The 21,200-nt window shown below is 38.5% G+C and overlaps 1 protein-coding gene across 7 annotated transcripts in view; it reads right to left on the reverse strand.

Moving 5' to 3' along the window:
• Positions 1-21,200, reverse strand: part of LOC119580161 (fibrillin-2-like) — a 49,975-nt gene that overhangs the window by 624 nt on the left and 28,151 nt on the right. The window contains exons 13-34 of one of the 7 annotated variants that reach the window (XM_037928126.1): positions 20,995-21,112; positions 20,681-20,886; positions 13,664-13,795; positions 13,332-13,475; positions 12,842-12,976; positions 12,572-12,703; positions 11,995-12,138; positions 10,893-11,036; positions 10,064-10,210; positions 9,540-9,692; positions 8,644-8,813; positions 7,621-7,702; positions 5,666-5,917; positions 5,438-5,560; positions 4,946-5,086; positions 4,354-4,545; positions 3,341-3,481; positions 2,975-3,132; positions 2,469-2,568; positions 1,911-2,022; positions 1,513-1,655; positions 1,065-1,194 (exon numbers count right to left, since the gene is read on the reverse strand). In XM_037928126.1, the coding sequence (XP_037784054.1) occupies positions 1,065-1,194; positions 1,513-1,655; positions 1,911-2,022; positions 2,469-2,568; positions 2,975-3,132; positions 3,341-3,481; positions 4,354-4,545; positions 4,946-5,086; positions 5,438-5,560; positions 5,666-5,917; positions 7,621-7,702; positions 8,644-8,813; positions 9,540-9,692; positions 10,064-10,210; positions 10,893-11,036; positions 11,995-12,138; positions 12,572-12,703; positions 12,842-12,976; positions 13,332-13,475; positions 13,664-13,795; positions 20,681-20,886; positions 20,995-21,112 (3,199 nt within the window). The remainder of the gene's footprint in view (positions 1-1,064; positions 1,195-1,512; positions 1,656-1,910; positions 2,023-2,468; positions 2,569-2,974; positions 3,133-3,340; positions 3,482-4,353; positions 4,546-4,945; positions 5,087-5,437; positions 5,561-5,665; positions 5,918-7,620; positions 7,703-8,643; positions 8,814-9,539; positions 9,693-10,063; positions 10,211-10,892; positions 11,037-11,994; positions 12,139-12,571; positions 12,704-12,841; positions 12,977-13,331; positions 13,476-13,663; positions 13,796-20,680; positions 20,887-20,994; positions 21,113-21,200) is intronic. The other 6 variants (XM_037928127.1, XM_037928129.1, XM_037928128.1 and 3 more) reach the window with 6 other exon arrangements.

Here is a 21,200-nt window from a genome sequence, read left to right on the forward strand (position 1 = left end):
GGGGGCTTATATTGTAGCCCGAGCATGCGCAACCACTCATGCCAAATACCAGCATCGCATGCCGTTTCTTCGTAATACTACGAAGATATGTTGTATTTTCAATTTTCATTATTTTTTACAGTCTCTACTTGCCAAACTTCCTGATAAATCGAGACTGAAGGGTATTTTTGTTGTTATATAGACTCCATAGTTGATCATTATTCGGTCTATAGTCCGAATAAAATAAGCAGTGTGTGGCATCATGGAGTTGAATTGTCGGTTTGTTGCATTTTTTTTTTTTTTTTGCATGGTAAAAATGAGAAAGTGTTAGAACCGACTTAATCACACTTTCACTGGCAAAAAAACAATCTTTTGCCGTGATTGTAACAAAAAAAAACTCATGGCATGTCCATGCATACTCTATGGCATGTGCGTACGTGCCCCCGGCAGATGGTCCCGACATGTCATGGCATGTACGTACATGCCACCCGTCGGCAATGGGTTAAAAGTTGCAGGGTTTCATAGAAACAGAATGTAGATTTCTTAAAAAGATGTAAAACAATACCTCATATGGTGGATTTTGTAAAATAAAAGATCTCATTTGACATAATGTCTAAACAACATTTTTAAGAATATGAGTGATTACAAAAGAAATAATTTGATCATCACTTTCCAATTTTCTTTTTTCTGTGTTTTGTATGATACCATTGGTTTCATAATAAACTTACTCTTATGTGAATGTTTCTTCTAAATTAGAATACCAAGCTTACCAGGCTATTAATTATTATACCTTACATCAGTATACTAAATACTCTGGTGTAAGTAAACTATCCATTTATACATTTCACAAAAATGACATTTAACATAAAGTATCAGTGTTCTAAAGTTATCTAATAAACACAATCAAACAGTCAGTTAATTTCGCCTGAAATTCAGTTGACAATGGTAATAAGTTTTAGAGTTTTAGTACTTAATTATGCCTAGTATAATACCATACTTTGATCTTTATTTTCTTTTTTTAATTCCGCTTTATGATATACAGAAAGTTTAATATATAATGATTCCCAAAAGGAAAAGGAACTTACTTCTTATGTTCCAGGTCTCGAGTATATGAGTCAGGGCATTCAATTGCATTGCACTTGTAGCCTCCACGTGTATTGACACATATTTCGTTTTCTCCTCGACAAGGTGAGTTAGTTTCACATTCATCAATGTCTGAAAGTCATAAAGTTATTAAAGCCTAAGATAAACAACGTTTTCTCTTTTCTATGATATGATTATCTTTCTAAAAGCTCAGGAAACTTATAGGCCTTAACAGCTGGCAGCGTTCATATCAGATAATATATATCTTATACATTGACTTTACTGGATCCACTAACTAGGGTGCTACAATTTTCAAAAATTAGGGTAATTATTTATATTCTAAATGTGCTATTTCATATTAAACACTTCCCCTACATCACTAAAAATAGTGGTAGAAATCAAAACACGAAGTCAATAAATTTGCATTAAAAATCTGCTGCATTAACTAACCTTTGCAAGTGTGACCATCTGATGCTAACTGATAACCATCAGGACAAGAGCACTTGAATGTTCCCGGGGTATTTACACAGATACCAATACAAAGCCGGCCTCGACCACGGTATTCCAAACACTCATCTATGTCTGTACACGTCCTATAAATACAGGAAAGAATAATAGGTGGTATGTAAGAAAAAAAGGTCTTCTACATTATATGTACTTGGATTCATATCAAATCTAAACAAAACAAAAAAATGTATTACTTTGTCTTATTTGTATAGCATGTATCATTCTAACACAGATATGTTAGTTAGAACTTTTTGGGATTGATACTTCCAAAAGCAAGATTGGTAATATGAAATATGAAGAAACATTAAAATATACTGAATTACTACACACTTTCCACATACCTGTTATCCCTAGCAATGGTAAATCCTGGCCGACAAGTACACTGATATGACCCCCAAACATTGATACAATCGTGATGACAGATTCCTTCCACTTCAGTGCATTCATCCACGTCTGAAAAAATATATAGTGGAAAAATCAGTATCAAACAAATTAGAAAGTTAACAACTAGAATTGACTTCAATATTTTCCTTTTTCTATTTGTCTGATTTATGATTTGATGATGATGATGATGATGATGATGATGATGATGATGATGATGATGATGATGATGATGATGATGATGTGATGATGTGATGATGATGTGATGATGATGATGATGATGATGATGATGATGATGATGATGATTGATGATGATATATCTGACTTTCTGTTATATTTCTATTGTTGAGGGCATGATGATATTTAATAAAACATTTCAAATGGATCCAAGGTTTAGAGAAGTTATAGAAACCCCTCCTATATATCATTACTCCAGTGCTATAACAAACATTAATATCATTGCAAGTTAACTTTCCCTCCCTGACTAAAAGAAAAAAAATTAATAAAGTCATCTTTACCTTCACAAGCAAGTCCATCTGCTTTGTGTTTGAAGCCTTTCTTACAGTTACAGCGGTAAGAACCTTCTGTGTTTTCACACACTGCTGTATTTGAACATATCTGTTTGGGAAATATATTTCTCATTTAACTTAGCTTTAAATGTGTGTGTGTGTGTGTGTGTGTGTGTGTGTGTGTGTGTGTGTGTGTGTGTGTGTGTGTGTGTGTGTGTGTGTGTGTGTGTGTGTGTGTGTGTGTGAGAGTGTGTGAGAGTGTGTGAGAGTGTGTGAGAGTGTGTGAGAGTGTGTGAGAGTGTGTGAGAGTGTGTGTGAGTGTGTGTGAGTGTGTATGCGTGGGCGTGTGCGTGTGCGTGTGCGTGTGCGTGTGCGTGTGCGTGTGCATGTGCATGTGCATGTGCATGTGCGTGTGCGTGTTTGCGTGTGTGCCTATGTGTATGTTTTATATCTATATAGATATATATCTCTTTTGTTATGTTTTCATAACTAAGGAAATAAATGTTAATACGTACATTTCCAAAGTAAGATTCACATTCATTTACATCCTGGCACTGTCGCAAACTGTTGAGTCTAAAGCCAGGTGGACACTGACATATGTAGCTGCCCTGGCGATTGGAACAAAGTTGATTTCCTGTGCACTGATGAGTCCCATCAGCACATTCATCAATATCTAAAAAAAACAGACATAATAAATAGACTACCTAATTAATATGAAAAGCATATTGCAAGTGTGTGCAAAATCAGATCTAAAAATAAAAGTTCTTGAAAGAGCTTCAGGTATTTTTAATTATCATACCTTCATGATTATATAATCCTCTTATTTTTAGCACTGTCCAAAAAGAAGAGAAAGAGGAAAGATTATTTTAAAAATCATTTACCGACACACTGATTTCCAATTTCATTAATTTGGTATCCAACCCCACAGTTCAAAAGTGGGCGGCAGCGGTAGGACCCATGGGTGTTGATGCACCTTTCATTACGACGGCAAGGAGAGGTTCTTTCCTCACATTCATTAATATCTATTGGATAGAAAAATTTTTAAAAGAAAAAAATAATTTACAATAAAGAGAAAAATTGAGAAATAGAGATGTTTGTAATTTTTGGAAAGTATTTGATATATCATGTGTTTAAGGATTAATGTTTACACCCTTCAAACTAGTAATACTTCAAAAGGAGAAATCTATACCAATTTCTCCTAAAAGATTCTGGAGAGACAAGATCATATTTTTAATCAAAATATACTGATGATATAAGTCTATTATTATTATGTTAATATTGATGAAGAAGATAAAGATGAAGATCATTATCACTATCACTGTCATCATCGTCATCACCATCATCATCATCATCATCATCATGGTTATGATGATCAGGATGCTGATCATGATGATCATGGTGATCAAGTCATGACGGTCATAGTCACAGTGAGTCAAGGACACAATCATGGTCACAGTGGTGATGATGATGATGATGATTATTATAGTAATTTATTATATCTTCATATTCAGTAGGTTCTTTAAATTACAAAATTATTGGCCCACAATATATCCTTAGGAAAAATCAAAATTACCCTTAGATAATCAAGAGTTTAAAGCATACATATATGGTAAATATTTGCTTGTAATTATGTAAGGCAATTAATCACAGGATTTCATAACATTATTTACTAACCCTTGATAACTAGAAACTCAATACAATATTTATTTTCACAAACTATCAGCTGGTAATAAGAATAAGGTAAATACATTTTTCTTCATCACACATTCTAGAAAAAAAACATCCAGTGGAGTTTGAATACCATGCATGGTTAAGAAGCATAGCCAGAAAAAATATTAGAAGCTAAAATCAGAGGGAAAGCTAATCTCAAAGGAAAAAAACATCCTGCACTTACCAATGCACCCTTGATTTACAGGTTTAAAGCCAGGATTGCATGTGAGATCTACACATGTTCCATTGAAGCTCAGAACTTGTAAATTTGGGCAAATCTTCTTTACACAACGGAATGAGCCCTTTATGTTGAAACATTCATACTTCGGCCCCAGCTGATCACAGTCATGAGTTCCTAGCGTACACTCATCATCATCTTCATGCAGGAGTTAGTAAAGCAGAAAAGCACTCATTATATATACACATTCAGTACAGTGTTAGTAATCAGTATTAATAAGTTATATTTTCATAATTAATAATGCATCATTGTAGTATGCAATGATACATAGAAGTGAACCAATATACTGAAAACATTCTATCACAATTAGCAACTGTCCCTGGTAGATTTTAAAAAATTAACTGATGCATTCAAGACTAATATGTTCTCTTAGTAGTGCTGACATAAGTGTTCTCTCATTAGAGTGCTTACATTAGTTCTACAGAAGTCAGTACAGAAAGAAGCTATATGTTTTCAAGTGCTGTCTATGCTTTTATATAAAATGCTGTCTACCATTTTATATCATTATAAAAGTCAATGTTGGTACTTTTTTCCTCACCATCACATTCTCCAGTATTGTGATTCAAAGTGTATCCTGTACCACATCCAGCAATGCGTATACAAGCATAAGAGCCAATAGTGTTGTCACATCTTTGTGTTGTTTCACAGCTGTGTAAACCAAGCTGGCATTCATTTAGATCTGTAAGAAGATTATCAGTTTTCAAAAGTCTGGAGTGACACTCTTCTAAGAAAATTTACTTAATCCTCTGATTTTTTTAAATGTACAAATCTGAATCAATTTTCCTTTCATACCTCAATATAATTCCGAACTTAAATATTTGCATATATATATCTTTACTGAAAATATCTGCCGATCCAGAACTTTATCAATATTTTTACCTAAAAGTACTGCACTAAATAAAGGGCAAAAATGAGACTATGACACTGTATGCATGTTGTACAAGATTTGTATAAAATATTTACATACATATAGGTAGATGTGCATTCACTAGAGCAAAATAGAAACAATTTTCAATGACACTATTCTTACCTATGCATTCACCAGTAGATGAACTTCTTTGGAAACCTTCCCGGCATGTACATTTGTATGAACCTTGGGTATTTTCACAAACCTCAAATTCTCTGCATGGGTTGTCATTACATTCATCAATATCTGTAGTGAAAAATATTCAAGACATTTGTTTATTTGTGACCAAAAAAGCTGGGAATACAACCCGAATTTTATATCCTTTTCTATTTGCCCAACCAGCATACCTACCTCTACAGCTTCTATATGCTGTATTATATAATGTCCCAGGAGGACACTGAGGAGCTTGAGGGCGAGGAGGAAGGGGTGGAGGGGCAGGAGTGGTGGTTGTGGTTGTGGTGGTAGAGGTGGTGGTTGTGGTAGAGGATGTTGTGGCACGCACAGGTTTATGTGCAGGTGCACACCAGTAGTCACCCTTGGTATTAATGCAGACCTCTGTCAGTTTGTTGCAAATAGCTCGACCTTCTTCGCATTCATTAATGTCTGAGAGGACCAGGAAATTGCTTATTACTAGAATTTGCAAAGTTGAAGGATTAAAATGTTCTCCAATAGTTCTATTCTCTGCTTGAAAAAAATGTAACAGCATATATGAAAAAATCTTGCATTGTAAATTTCACTGTATGTAATATGAAATCAAAATAGATTCATCCTGTAGAAAATAAATATGATTACAAATACATTGTCAGAATCATGTTCAAGCCCAAAACAGCAAGCAGACACCAACACATATATATACCCTACACAATGAATAATCGAAAGCACTTCAAGTCACTTCAGGATGTATGTACATTATACACTTACCAGTCACTGAGTTCATAATATCAAAAAATGAACATAACCCCTCAGTCTTTGGATTGCAACATACATCATGTCTGTAAGCAGGTAATTGCAACATAAATGATGAATTTTATGAGTATTAATGTATTCAAATCTATTCTAATAACCCCTCTTAATGTATAATGTCTTAGCCCATGCACTGCAATGTTGTTTCAAAACTGGGTATGTACTATAGCCTTGTGTTTTCAACCAGTGTTTGGTAGAAATCTAGGGAAGGTAAAAATGATGTTAGGTCTTTTTTTTTTTTTTTTTTTTTTTTTTTTTTTTTTTCAAATTGAAGAACTGTACTATTCATAAAAGGCCAATAAGAGCATAAACAATGGTACAGTCATATGTAAATGCTATATCAGTTATGTCCTGTGGTCTGTCATGCATGATGTAGCATAAATATTTTCTTCATGGAGTCAATAATTTTCATCAAAAATTTAGTTGTTGATCTGTTAAACAATATCCTGATACTTATTTCCATAATCTATCTTTACAAAGCTAGTGGTGTATTTTAATGCCTGATATGTGCTCCATGAGTTTAAAAAGATTGAAAATCACTGCTAAAGACATAATTCTATCACACAAATTTCTCTATTGCTAATTCATAATACTGTCAGAGTAAAATCACACCAAGACAGCTCATAGTAAGCACTTCTGAGATTAATGCCAGCACCATCAAGGAGTGGGTATTGCACATTATAAACCTGTACCATAGAACCATACCCTACTTTCCCCATAAGTTATCAAATTCATCTAACACTAAATTCACTAAATGCTATCAGGGATCTACAATCTATCATGTTTAAGGAGATAATATCATATAGACAGTCATTAATAATAGAGGCCTCAGACAGCCATTTTCTGTTGTATGGATGGCAGAATTAATTTTAGAAGAGCTAGAATTTTGTTATTACATATATCTATGTAATCTATGAAATGTGTTTTGAAGATCACCTTTTTGGTTAATATATTAGTAGAGGTTTCATTTTATCTATCATGCAGTTCAAGTGAACTTTTATACATATATTAGGCAGTCTTCAGTATACTGTAACAATTAACAATTTTTAGTACTAACAAGCACTCAGTTTTTTCAGCAATGACTCTTAAAATTCCCTCAATAGATTTTCAAAAATTAATCAGGGCTGTCTTGCTACAACACAAACATAGTTGAGTAATTCATGAAAAATTTAGCTCAATATTCTAAATAAACAGCTACTCCGAATATCTAATTTAACTTATCAAAATAGTAGAATATTAAATATTTAAAATCCCATGCATATTCATTGTTTAAAGACATCTGATTAGTCATTTTGGTTAAAAGATTAGTTTAGTCTGACTTAACAGCTGATTTATCAACATACCTACACAGACCCTCCGTCTTCTATTGTAACGATAGCCATTTTGGCAGCGAAGTCTTTTACTACTGCCACTACCTCCAGACTCCTGTATGGGCCACCAGTTATGACTAAGTGTGTACTTTATATTTCAAAAGTCATTCCTAGCTTCTCCATATATTTTTCAATCATTCCATAGAAGTAAGAAAAGTTAACTTTTGACATCTATCATATATTTAAAAATATTTTGTTTGTTACCTGCTATTATAATGTATATGAAAGTTATATAAAGTATTATGGTATATATCATATCAAGTTCAAGTTCAAATAACTAAAGAATTCCATCAAATGTATCTTACAACAAAATTTAATACTTATTTCATGAAGATGTATTATGTATTACTATGGTAAACTATACAGTGAAATTCTGAGGTCTACATCCAACTGATAACAAGACCATTATTTTTTTATTATTCCTATCTGACTCATAATAATATTATCTCCTAGCTTAGTTTTCATATAACAAATATTAGTAAAAAAAAATAAACAAATGACAGTCCTATTTTCCCTGTACTTTTAATAGGAGACTCTGATGACAAATTTGACTACACTTGATATATATTATTAATATTTTCAAACTAATATGGGACTGATTTTCCTATGTAAAACTTAATTTTACTTTGCTTTTACGTTCCCTGAAAGTATTTTGGAAGATACAATCACTGAGGGTTCTACACTGCACCTCAAAATGGAACGACTGCAGAAAATTAAATATTTGTACTACTGAATGAAATAATCTGAGCTATAGTCAGATCTTTTATGAGTGTAAGCAAAGATTTTCTTTTACTGTGTGCTTTAAATCACCCTCTTTCTTTTGCATAGTTTACTAACACAAACAAAATGTATCAATGAATAGATACTGAATATTAGTTAAGAGTTTGAAAAATCACTTTTTCCTCCATAGGGTCTTTCATGTTAAAAACAACAACTCAATAAGACTTTCTTATCACTTTGGAAAATATTTTGGATTGTTTACCCTACAATCTTCACCTGTGTTTGATCCGATTCATTAGTGTCAGAACCCTCCTTTTCCCTGCTTGGGACTGTGGTTACAGAATTGGACACTTCCTCTTTTGGGTGACAAGCATAATCCCCTCTCCGGTTGACACATTCCTCTGATGCTGAGCAGTCATGAATTCCCTCCGAGCATTCATCAATATCTTCACGTGCAAATAAAGACAACAGCAGTTGGATATGATAATCTTAAAGAGGATAATAACAGTGGCTGATAATATACATGAGGTTGTAATTATCTCTAAGCTAAGATAGCTTTAGATAATTACAGTGAAGGACATACTTTATGATTAAAATATATCATACCTAAATTACAAATTCATTTTGAACTTTAACATTTCTATTAATAGAAAAACTACAAACTAAAACTTACATTGTATACCCATCTCTAACTAGCAAATTCTCATCATCCAAATCTGGTCTCCCAGGAATTTTTATTTCTATACGTGTATGAAGTTGTAATAAGGAGACATAAGTATTGTATATACATTAGTCACTAAGAATAATACATAAAATTGGTGTCTCCAAACTTTTTGAATTACAGTAGTAGGATTACTGAGAAAATGTTTGCACAATGAAAGGTTCATGTGTGACATAATTGCTCAAATATCCTTGGTTCTTTTATTCTTCTTTCTTTGTAATCTCAAGCTTTTTATTTAAAATAGCACTGAAATTTAGCAAATCTTGTGATAGATAAGTTCTCAAGCATGACAATAGTAAAATTAGTGCAAGTCATTATGGCAAATCAGTATTCTCAGCAACTGGTTGTGGTTATCCAAAACTGTTTAAACATACCCTCAGCATATAAAAAATAAATACAATTCCTAACTGACACCAAATGTATAAGAAAAAGAAAAGCAGAGAAAACTAACCCATGCACACTCTTGCTGTTCTATTGAAAGTATATCCAGGATGGCATGTCTGGCTAGCACTCCCATGGGTGTGACACTGATAGGACCCCAAAGTGTTAACACAGTATTGACCATCCTCACAATCATGTTTTTTCTCACGGCATTCATCTATATCTATGATGAAACAAGTATAAATGAGGTTCATATAAAAAAGCAGAGAAATGTCTTTCATTTTCTAGTAGAATATGTATATTTTTTTCACATTTATGCTTGTCTATAAAAACCTCCCTTATTTCTGAAAAGCAGCCCCTAACAATATCACAGATAATAATAACACAAACTCCATATGTATATATTTTTTCACATTTACCCTTGTCTTTTTAAAATTTCTTATTTCTGTAGAACCACTAAGAATGTCACATATATAATAATAATAACATAAATTCCACAAAGCAAATTATCCAAATTACTGTACCCGTACTTTTTTACAAACATGTAACTACCAAACATATTTACATGAAAAACAATTCTTCAGAAGCACTTACCTATGCATGCCCTCTGTTCATGGTCATACCTATAGCCAAAGTCACATGTTGGTTGTTGATCAATGCACCTGTAACTGCCCACAGAGTTGACACATGTTTGAGTGGACCATTCACAGGAGTCGATATTTTCCGCACACTCATCAACATCTTTGGAAATATAAAAATATGTATTAGTTTAAAAAGGATGAAAACATAAAAAACATCACAATTGATGTTAGAGACTGACAAAAAATTAGGTAATATATATATCAGTGAAACAAACTTTCCTGGCTACAAATAACAGCCAAAGATTTTTTTCTTTTCTTATTTTTAATTCTTTTGCATCATAATTCTTACTAAAAAACATTTTCATCAATTATGAGGTACTATTTCATATGCCAAAATACCATTAGTTGTATTAAATCATAATCATCTTTGCTAGCATGGTATCAAAATCAACAATATTCATCAAAATGAGTACATTTGCCACATACCTGTGCTTTCTGCTTCACCAGTGGTTTCTATAACTTTTCTATCTGATTGCAGTACTTACTAATTGTATATGATTTGAACTTACATTTAAATAATAAAAATCCATATAAAGTAAAGATAGCAGTACTCAAGATAATATACTTCCCACAAAAATACAGCTTCAATACATAACATATACATTACTTGAATCATACCTAAAGAAAGTTATTACTCAAACCATAAAAGCATAAGAAATTCTATTTACATAGGTTAACATGCACCAACACTGCTCTATATAACATGTACACAAACATTCATAGTAAAAATTTATAATATACAGAAAACTAAAAGTTATACTCTTGTATGATACAGTACATACCATGACACCGTCTATCTGATGAAGAGTACCTGAACCCTTTTGTGCAAGCAGCTGGGGAACCACTGCAGGTATAATGACCATATTGGTTGTAGCATCTCTCGCCACCACGGCAATCATGTGTCTCCTCCTTACACTCATCAATATCTAACAGGTGAGTGTTGGCAAATGAAAATCATCAGTGAGTTTTTGGTTATATGTGAAATTATATATTGGAAAGAAATGAACTCTACTTTAAAAGTTACAACTTTTTTGGGTTTCAGAATACTCAAAATGATCAATTATTAATACAATAGCACTGATATAACAAAATCTTGAGCCAGTAATCTGAATGCTCATTTAAACATGATTACTGCAAAATTTATGATGATACATACTGGGTAAATAATAAATAAATACCAAGTCTATTTCTTAATATGCAACATATATATCTCTAGCAATCTAAGCTCATTCCACTTTTTTTTTTTTTTTTTTTTTTTGTGTGTGTGTGTGTGTGTGTGTGTGTGTGTGTGTGTGTGTGTGTGTGTGTGTGTGTGTGTGTGTGTGTGTGTGTGTGTGTGTGTGTGTGTTGGAATAAAAATAAGTAAAAGCAGTTAGAGAATATAGTCAGAAAATTCTTGGTGTCAAATATATTTCTACTGGTAACTAAAATAAGCTTATATCACCAAAACTAGCTGAATAAGTTCTTTAGCTGGTAATTACAAGATACCTATCAGTCACTGCAGAATGTAAAAGATCTTCAGTGGAGATGAAGTTCATGCTATTAATATTCTGAAAAGCTCAAACATAAAACCACATATTAGTAAACACTTCTAGCTTTGAATATATTAGTAAAATATATTAGTTAATAATAACGTGTCATAAAATTTAGTATTCATACAAATTTATCACACAGTAAAGAGAACTGACCAGGTCATCATATTAATAGTAGAAATAAGAATTAATGAGTATACAAATAAAAGCAACAGAATAAAAGCTGGATTAAGCATCACTTAACAGTTACAAAATTAATAACCAGTTGTAAGTATTTAAGTCATAACTAAATATGTTGTAGCAAATTTGAGACAAGAAATATTTATACCATCATTAATTCAGTAATGCTTACCAACACATTTTTTTGTGTTTGGATCCCGTTTAAAGCCTTGTGTGCAATTTGGCAGAATTTTGCATCTGAAGCTCCCTTGTGTGTTGATGCATTCCTCCTTGGAAACGTCACAATTATGATCCCCAGTCTCACATTCATTAATATCTGAAAAAGAAACATTATAAATTTTTTTTTACAAATACTTATTATCTTATAATATCCTGACCACTATGCACAGCCTAAAAGTTTTTATATTTTAAGTCTTTAAATAAACTAATCACTATTATTTTCTTTACTCAATATCTTACTAATGCAAATGTAAACCCTTTCCTTTTTAATATTTCCCAGTTTTCTACATTAAACCTTTATTATTAACCCTACTGTGTCAGGCAGTTTAAAATCATTCTCCCACTACACATTCAAGTTAAAAGAAAGGAAACTTAACAAAAGAAAAAAATCCTGTTCATTTTTAAGATAACATTAATAGATTGTATAATTTGCCAAGGGGATAGAAAAATAACTTTTCTTGAAGTCAAATAGGATATGTAACCCACTTTTTATGCTTTGCTAAAGTTACTGCATTCTACTAATGACAAACCTCTGCAGCGTCCAAATATGTCACGTTGATATCCTGTACTGCATTCGAGAGTACGACACCTATAGCTTCCTCTCGTGTTCAAACAGCGTTCATTTTCCTCACAGGGTTCATTTTCTTCACATTCATCAACATCTAAATTGAAAGATTTCAAAACAGAATATCTTCAGTGAAATAATCAAAAATAAAATAAAATAATACAGACTGAAAAGAACACTATGTCTAAATACAGTTTTAGATACAGATTATTTAACTGAATGAGAATAATTCCACCTTCACACTGCCTGCTTTCACTATTTCTTCTGAAGCCTGGACGACAAGGGGCTAGGCGTCGGCACTGATACGACCCAAATGTATTAATGCATTGCTCCTCTGGACCACAGGGAGTTGTGTCGCACTCATTGATATCTGAAAATTAAGATATTATATTCTCTACTCTATGGAACAACACAAAAAAAGGAAAAATGATTGTACATGCAATTAATGGAAATCCTGTTATGACTGCAGACCATACCTTATATTTTAATATTTTTTCTTTTTCAGATATTAAAATATCAAACAATAAATCTGTCATAAATGGATGGTGTAGGCTAAAACCTATTAAAAATAGATATATCATTCATAAAATCATCCTTAACTAAAACAGATCTCATGTTATTTCAATTCAATCTGAAAACAGGGAAAGAAAAGCAATATAATGATCTGCTGAAAACACCAAAATAAAATCATATCTACCTGTGTTCAAACCTTTGGAAATGCTCACCAGTGCAACGTCTAGGGTTTGAGGGATGCCTTTTTCTTCCAATTGGGCATGGTTTTGGTTGACATGTGTGGCCTCCCTGTGTGTTGACACATTCTTCTACACCAACTTGGCATGTGTCACTTCCTTCGTCACACTCATTAATATCTGTAGCAGAATTACTTAATATATATCTTCTTGTAAGCATTCACATTCTACTTCCCTCAGTATTCATATAAGACATGAAAATTCTGAATAATTATTCATATAAGATATGATAAATCTGCAGCATCTGGTATGGCTACTTTTACTCATTACACTTAATGGTTTACTAAATACCAAAATGAACACTGTACCACGACAGACGTTGGTGTTCGGATCCCTCCGGTAACCTTCATCACATGGGGGCCAAATGCATATATATGAGCCATAGGTATTTTGGCAAAGTTGTTCTGTCTCACAAACTCGTTCAAGGCATTCATCAATATCTGTTGAAGAAGAGAATGATGTAATTACAGATCTTATTGGCTTAAAATATTGGTGAATATCTGCGGAATATATAAAGATATATATGTATATATTGTTACGCCGGTCCGCCTCGTCTCTCTGCCACCAACACAAGGCAGGCTAGGCAGACGGCGTGTTATATACAGGGTCGTGAACACAACAGCTCCAAGAGGCACCGAGCACCACAGCGTCCCAGAAAACCACGAGAGGAAATGCCAAGTGGCGAGGCAGGGCACGAAATAAACACAAAATGACAGTCTTTCCTTTATTAACACAAGTTATTTACTCGTACACTTTTCTATAGGCACAATACAGGGGGAAACCAGCATGTCACACTGCACGATACAGCTTATAACAGGGCAACACAAAATATCAGTCACAAGGCACACACGAGGTCTTCACAGGAGCAGCACCCAACTCCCTCTCTTGGCTTGTTCCTCCGCTCACAGCCAGCTGCGTCATGTTTGCCCAGGTCCCTTCATGTTAACACATGCCCAGGTCATCCTTTTCATGTTAACACATGTTTCGCACAGAGACAAAGACCCACTGGCGTAGCACTTTCCCCCCCCCCCTATCAAGCAGACGACCCGTCTGCTCTGACATACCTAAACATGAAACAAAATACAGAAAATTTTCATAAAATTAGTCCTCAGGAACAAACAAAATTCTTTCAAACAAAAGTAACCGAAATTGTATATCAGTTCTCAGAAACACAAAAATCTTTCATCCAGCGCGGTTTTCTTCGCTCTCGCTGGGGTCGCTCTGGAGGAGGTGTGGGCGGCGGTAGATTGGCAGTGGCACCCAGAGGGGTATCTTCTGCCCCAAGACCTGGCTCATGGTCACCATTGACGTCTGTTGCATCGCCCTCACCGTCCAAATGCTCGTCCTCATCTTGGTCAGCGTCTGCCACGTCCTCATCGACCCTACTGGGGCTAACGTCATCTTCTTTTTCACCATGGCCCCAGGAGTAGCTTCCTGGCCCATGGTAACGCCACAGCCGGTCCACGTGGACAACAGACGGTCGTTTTCGGCCTCTGCGAATTCGATAGGTGACATCAGAGAGGGCCACTACCACCGTGTATGGCCCCTCCCAGGGGCTCTGTAGCTTCGGCGAGAGCCCTCCCTTCAGACGCGGGTTATGCAGCCACACTCTGTCACCTATGTTGTACCTCACTTCCCTCATGCGCCGGTCATAGGTCTCCTTCATGGCATGGCCGGTTACCTTGAGCTTGCCACGAACTCGTCGGTGCACCTCCGTCAGGTTAGCGGCGCTCCGGTTCACCAAGTCCTCGAGGAAGTCAGGCAACGGCCCCACACCAACCAACTCCTTGCTCCCCGACGACTCTTCTGGACGCTCCACTTCCTCACAAGTGCCCAGCTTTGCACCAGCTGGCACCTTCTGGGCCTTATCGGAGAAGTTAGCTACCAACACTGTAACTAACCCCTCCCCTGGTCCAACAAGGCTCCGCCCAACCGCTACGCCATCAGCCAGCTGCAGGTTTTGAATGGGCTCAACGAGGCCCTCTACTCCAGGCATCACTCTTGACAGTCGACACCGGATTCTAGACTCTGTCCTAGGGGCAAGGTGCAGTCGCTCAGCCGTAACTACCTCTGCACAGCCAACCTCTGGAAGCAAGGGCACATCACCATGCACCCTCACCAGCTTCCGTCCAAGGTTGACACACGCCTTACTTTGCGTCAGGTAGTCAAGGCCCAGCAAGCAGCGCTCGTCCAGATCGGCCACATACACCGACTGCACCGTGCTGCCCACGCCAATACGAGCCTCCACTGGCCCCTTGAGCTGCACACAATGCCCTTGACACCACACAGTTTCTGTGGTGCGTCTGGAAGTCGCATAGTGGCCAACATATCAGGCCGCACTAGGGTCTTCTCAGCCCCAGTGTCCACTGTCAGGTGGCATGGCTTCCCATCTACTGAGCCCTACACCTGCACCGTGCTGGTTCGACGGCAGCTTACCCAAGTCGGGGCCCGGGAACCGAGGACGGCTGGGTTTCGGCCCCCTTCAGCATGTCCGAGTTTTCCGCCTGTACCACTTCCTTAGCCTTATGACATGCACTCGGATGGTGACCATACCTGCCACAGTCCTTGCAGCACTGCTGGAAGGCATCAGAATCCGTCCGGTTGAGAGGACGTATTCTCCGCTCCCTCCGACACCGACTACGTCTGTGCCCTTCCTCACCGCAGCCCCAACACAAGCCTTGGAAAGTGCTTGGGCTCACCTTCCTCAATGCTACCTTCTCCACTTTAGCCTTCTGGCCCCGGAGGTCACGGCGGGGCTGAGCAGCTGGCCCTAGGCCACTGGTTGCCTTCAGGAAGGCCTCAAACTCCAAGGCCCTCGCCAGCGCCACCTGCAGGTCCTCTGGGTGTGCCTGCTTGACTTAGATTTGCAGCTGCTGGTCCTGCAAAGTGTCAACAAAGAAATCGCGGGCCAGGACCACGATCATCTCTTCCGCAGCCACAGGGTACGACCTCCTTACCAGCGCCTCCACATCCTGCGCCAGCTGGGACAGTGTCTCGCCACGCTCACGAGTCCGCTTCTTCAAGTGGGCCCGATATACCTCGGCCTGGTGGTGGTGCCCGAAACGGCGTTTCAAAGCCTCCGCCACGCTGGTGTAAGAGGCATGTTGGGATGGCGGCAGGGGCAGATGCCCCAACACTTCCACCGCGGGGCCCCTTAGCGCTGTTACCAGCTGCAGGGCCTTCTCTTCCTGGCTCCAGCCCTGGGCAGATGCCAGCATTTCAAATTGGGCGACATATGCCTCCCCGGCTATCTTCCCGTCGTACTCAGCTGGCTTACACTTCACAGAATGTCTGGAGGCCGAGGGGCTGCGGGGTGGAGAACGCGTGCCGTGAACTAACACGCCCGAGGGGGAGGAAGGGGGTGAGGGAGGCAACGAGGCGGGTTGACCAGGTTCGAGTTTGCCGCCACCTATACCCAAGGGAGCAGTTCCGATGGGTCCCCAGCCTTCTGCAGCGACCACTGGCTCCGACACGATGCTGCGAGGCCCGGGGGTTTCCTGCCACGGACCCCAGGCAGACCCCAGTAAATCTGACACTCTGGCATCTGTTGCCAGAACCTCGTCTGCCTTCTCTGCTTGCAACGTTACTACCTCGTGACACTGCCTTTCCTCCTTCACTTCCTCCCTCAGGCCCTGAACCTCACCCTTCAGAGTCTGCACCTCCTCCGTCAGTTCACTCTTCACGCTGTTGCAGGCCTTGTCAGTGTACTGCTGAGTTTCCATCTTCACAGATGCAAGATTGCTCTGTAGCACCTCAACAAGTCGGCAGAACTGTTCCTCTGCCTTCCTTGCCTGCATCTCGACGAGATGGTGCACCTGCTCGCGTGCCCTCTGTGCCTGCTCTTCTGCCCTTTGTGCCATTTCCTCCCTCATACCGGCCAGCATGGCAGTGATCAGGTCCATCTGGCTCGGCTTCACCTCACTCGTGCCTACCTCAGTCATAGCATCCTCTCCCTCATGGCTGCCGCCATCTTTGGATATGATAAATCGGCGCGTCTCACTGATCAAATATCACAAATCCCACTCCTGACACCATTTGTTACGCCAGTCCGCCTCGTCTCTCTGCCACCAACACAAGGCAGGCTAGGCAGACGGCGTGTTATATACAGGGTCGTGAACACTGAACAGCTCCAAGAGGCACCGAGCACCACAGCGTCCCAGAACACCATGAGAGGAAATGCCAAGTGGCGAGGCAGGGCACGAAATAAACACAAAATGACAGTCTTTCCTTTATTAACACAAGTTATTTACTCGTACACTTTTCTATAGGCACAATACAGGGGGAAACCAGCATGTCACACTGCACGATACAGCTTATAACAGGGCAACACAAAATATCAGTCACAAGGCACACACGAGGTCTTCACAGGAGCAGCACCCAACTCCGTCTCTTGGCTTGTTCCTCCGCTCCTCCGCTCACAGCCAGCTGCGTCATGTTTGCCCAGGTCCCTTCATGTTAACACATGCCCAGGTCATCCTTTTCATGTTAACACATGTTTCGCACAGAGACAAAGACCCACTGGCGTAGCAATATGTATTTTTTTGGGGGTGGGAGGGGGAGGGAAGGCTAACAATTTAGTACAAAACAAAACAATTGCTACCCAGTGCGCTCTGATAGCCTGGGTTGGTATAAGCCGAAGGGGGTATTCACACTGGAAGGACCACAAGAGGCTAGCTAGAACTGGTATAAATTGAAACAGAGTATAGCACACAATGAAATAGGACTGATTATTAAGTACTTGGTGAAAACCAACTTATAATAAAATAGAAGCAAAGAACAACAGTTCATGTTAATCAAAAGCATATAGTATCAACATATTCCCATGCATGAGAACTCATGAAATATGATCTGGAATCATTAATCAGACAAAATTACTAGGGCTAGATCACTGATGATGAAGAGTGCATAATCGGAGAATCAAAGACTTCTCCAAGAGGGCTCACTGGTAACCCGATGGTTTGTGCATGAACACGCGTGGTATAGTCCACAAAGTCATGGCTGTGGATAGCCATATTGTGGAGGAACCCTCTCCTCGCGATGTTAAGGTACATCCTCCCCTCATGAGTGAAATTACCTGGTAGCAGTATCCCTTCAACATTGTAAATTAAATTGTCCGCCTTCCCGTCTAACACAACACCTATGTAACAAACTGCCCACCGCAGAATTGTCCATGAGGTAGGACATCCACACTTATTCCAGTAACTCTTGTCCCACTGGGCCTTCATCTTGTGTGTGAAACTCGACTCAGTTTCTATATGTCCAGTGCAACCAGACACCATGGAAATATGCAGAATACACACTCTATGTGAAAGCATAGCAGTTAACTGCACTGGTCTTGGATATGTCCAGGATCTATGTTGCTACAACAGTCCTTAACCTCACTAAACACAAGTATGTAACGATAATTGCTAATCCAACTAGGAATCTGAAGAGAACCTAGACGAGGTAGATTTTTTTTTGTTTTTTTTTTTGTCTAGTGATTCCAAGCAAGTTAACCCCATTTCCCCCAATATCTTTGGTTATCTTAGTGGCTGTCACTCTAGGCATGACTTCTTGGCAAAAGACTATCACCGAGACGCATCATCATAACTCTGCTTAAATACAGTTTGCAAAATTTGTGACTACAGTCTATTATATGAGTATTTTACCATCGCTTTATATTACGGTGTGGTAGATGGTTTCGATGTCCTGTTCCTAGGTGCTTCAACGTGAGCTAAAGTCAACCAGAAAACCAGTTGGTCGTACATGTCAGAGGAGGGAGGAAGTTGATCCCAGAGTACAGTATAAAGATTTTATTGCCATACAGCCAAACCAGCAATATTAGGGTCTTGCAGACGTGTACATGGTATTTTGACACAGGTACTATGATTCTTAAATATTCCCGCCAAGTGAGTATACTCGTACTGCCAGACCTATCATGTTGACTTCCTGGGTTCAACCAAGGTTCAAAGCTGTGTGATTTCGAGGCAAGCATACACATAGACTGGCAGGTGGTGGTCTGCAAGACCACCACCATAGCCCAGATCCTAGTCCATCCAAGTCTAGGGTCTCGAAGCAGAAGGCCTTTACCTCTCCGCTAAATAAACCGAGAACCACCACTATGATCTCGAGAGCAGTTCCCGGCATTGAGTCACAACCCCAAGGGATCACAGTAGTAGGAAGGGGTTGCAAACAGGGGCGTCATTTCAGCTTTTTCTTGTGGCTGGGGAGTGAAGTGACCACAGTGAGTTTCTGAGGCGCTGGCAGCCCCCTCCCCTACAAACACACACAAGAATTTTTTGAATAATTAAACTATTGTAGAAGCATATCTGAGCTATGGCTAGAGCTATAAAAGTGTAATTTAGGTTTTAAAAAATAACGTTCTGGCCGTGGGGGGCGGGGGAGGGGAGAGAAAGACCTTGAGGGGGCAGTCAGACACCCACATGACACCCCTGGTTGCAAAACGTTTGGAGAAAAAAAATATATAATCGACAATTTGCTTGACGTTCTTCAGTGTACATATTAAAAATATACTATGAAGTCAAGACATACTGTACTGCAAGTAGCGAGGTAACGTCTGTACGGATTGATGACTTTTTCTCTTTCATGGTCTAAAAATATCGGCTGATATCTGGGAGTTACGGGTGTGTTGAAGGATTACGAAAAGGATCACGAGTGTAAATAAGTTGGGGACAACTGTTAAAGAAATGCAGAATGCCAAAGGAAGGGCTTGGCACTCTGTTTTCTCAGGGCCTGATTGGCAGGGCATGGGTTATTTACTACGAAATGGCTTTCGACCTCTTCAGCAAGATGCCTGATTTGCTATTCTTCCTCAATAGGACCTGGGGCCTAAATGCAAGGGCTCAATGTAATTCGCCGTCTCTATCCAGGCAAGCCATATAACACAACTGTGGTCTCTAGCATCTCTTGAAAATTAAAATCTGCTTTGTTCTATGGCATTCACCATTGGACTCCTAAGCTACAACAATCATTTCACGTTTGAAGGCTTTCCGCAGTGCCAAAGAGTTAGTCTAGTTGTTGAGTACTATGAATCGGTTATAGACAGCAAGGCAAACCCATGATCACATTCCAGCACTCTCAGTCTGAGTGGCCATGGCTACTCTCAGTCTGAGAGTAGTCATGGTCATACTATAGAACTCCTGAAAACCCTGTAATTCCAATTACCGATAATTGACTTAAAAGTAAACGTTATTTTATGACTTTGTGAGTTATCATTCCACCTTTGCATCCAGCGGACTCAGCGCATGGATGCGACACAGAATTAGGAATAAGTATTAACATCCTTTCCTAACTATTGTATATCAGTATAAATACTTGCACTTTACCTTCACATTGTAGATTGTTTGAATTTCTCCCAAAACCGTCTGGACAGGGAGTAGGTCCCGGACTTGTAGTAACAACTGGTGATGATGTATCAGTTGTGGTAGTTGAAGGAGTGCATCTATAAGAGCCTTCAGTGTTAACACACCGGGTTCCACGTCTACATGGTGACTCAAGACACTCATTGATATCTACACACACCGCTGGGTCTCTGCAAGCAAACAAGAAAATATATGAGAAAATGTAAAGTAAAACTTATTTTTAAAATTATATATCACTATGTATCTTATCAAAATGAAAGTTAACTTCGTGTTTTTACGTAGGATCATATCTGAAGCCATCCTGGCACTCAACACGGCACTCAAAGGCTCCTTCGGTGTTGATGCAGATCTCCCCAGGAAGACACTTAGCCACACCAGCCAAGCACTCATCCACGTCTACAAGGGATGTAGAAGAGAGCATTTATTCTGTAATGCCAATATAGGTCGCAACTTAGAAATACCTACATTTCATTGAGATTTCTTG

The sequence above is a fragment of the Penaeus monodon genome, chromosome 13 (assembly GCF_015228065.2).
Source record: "Penaeus monodon isolate SGIC_2016 chromosome 13, NSTDA_Pmon_1, whole genome shotgun sequence".
Taxonomy (NCBI): domain Eukaryota; kingdom Metazoa; phylum Arthropoda; class Malacostraca; order Decapoda; family Penaeidae; genus Penaeus; species Penaeus monodon.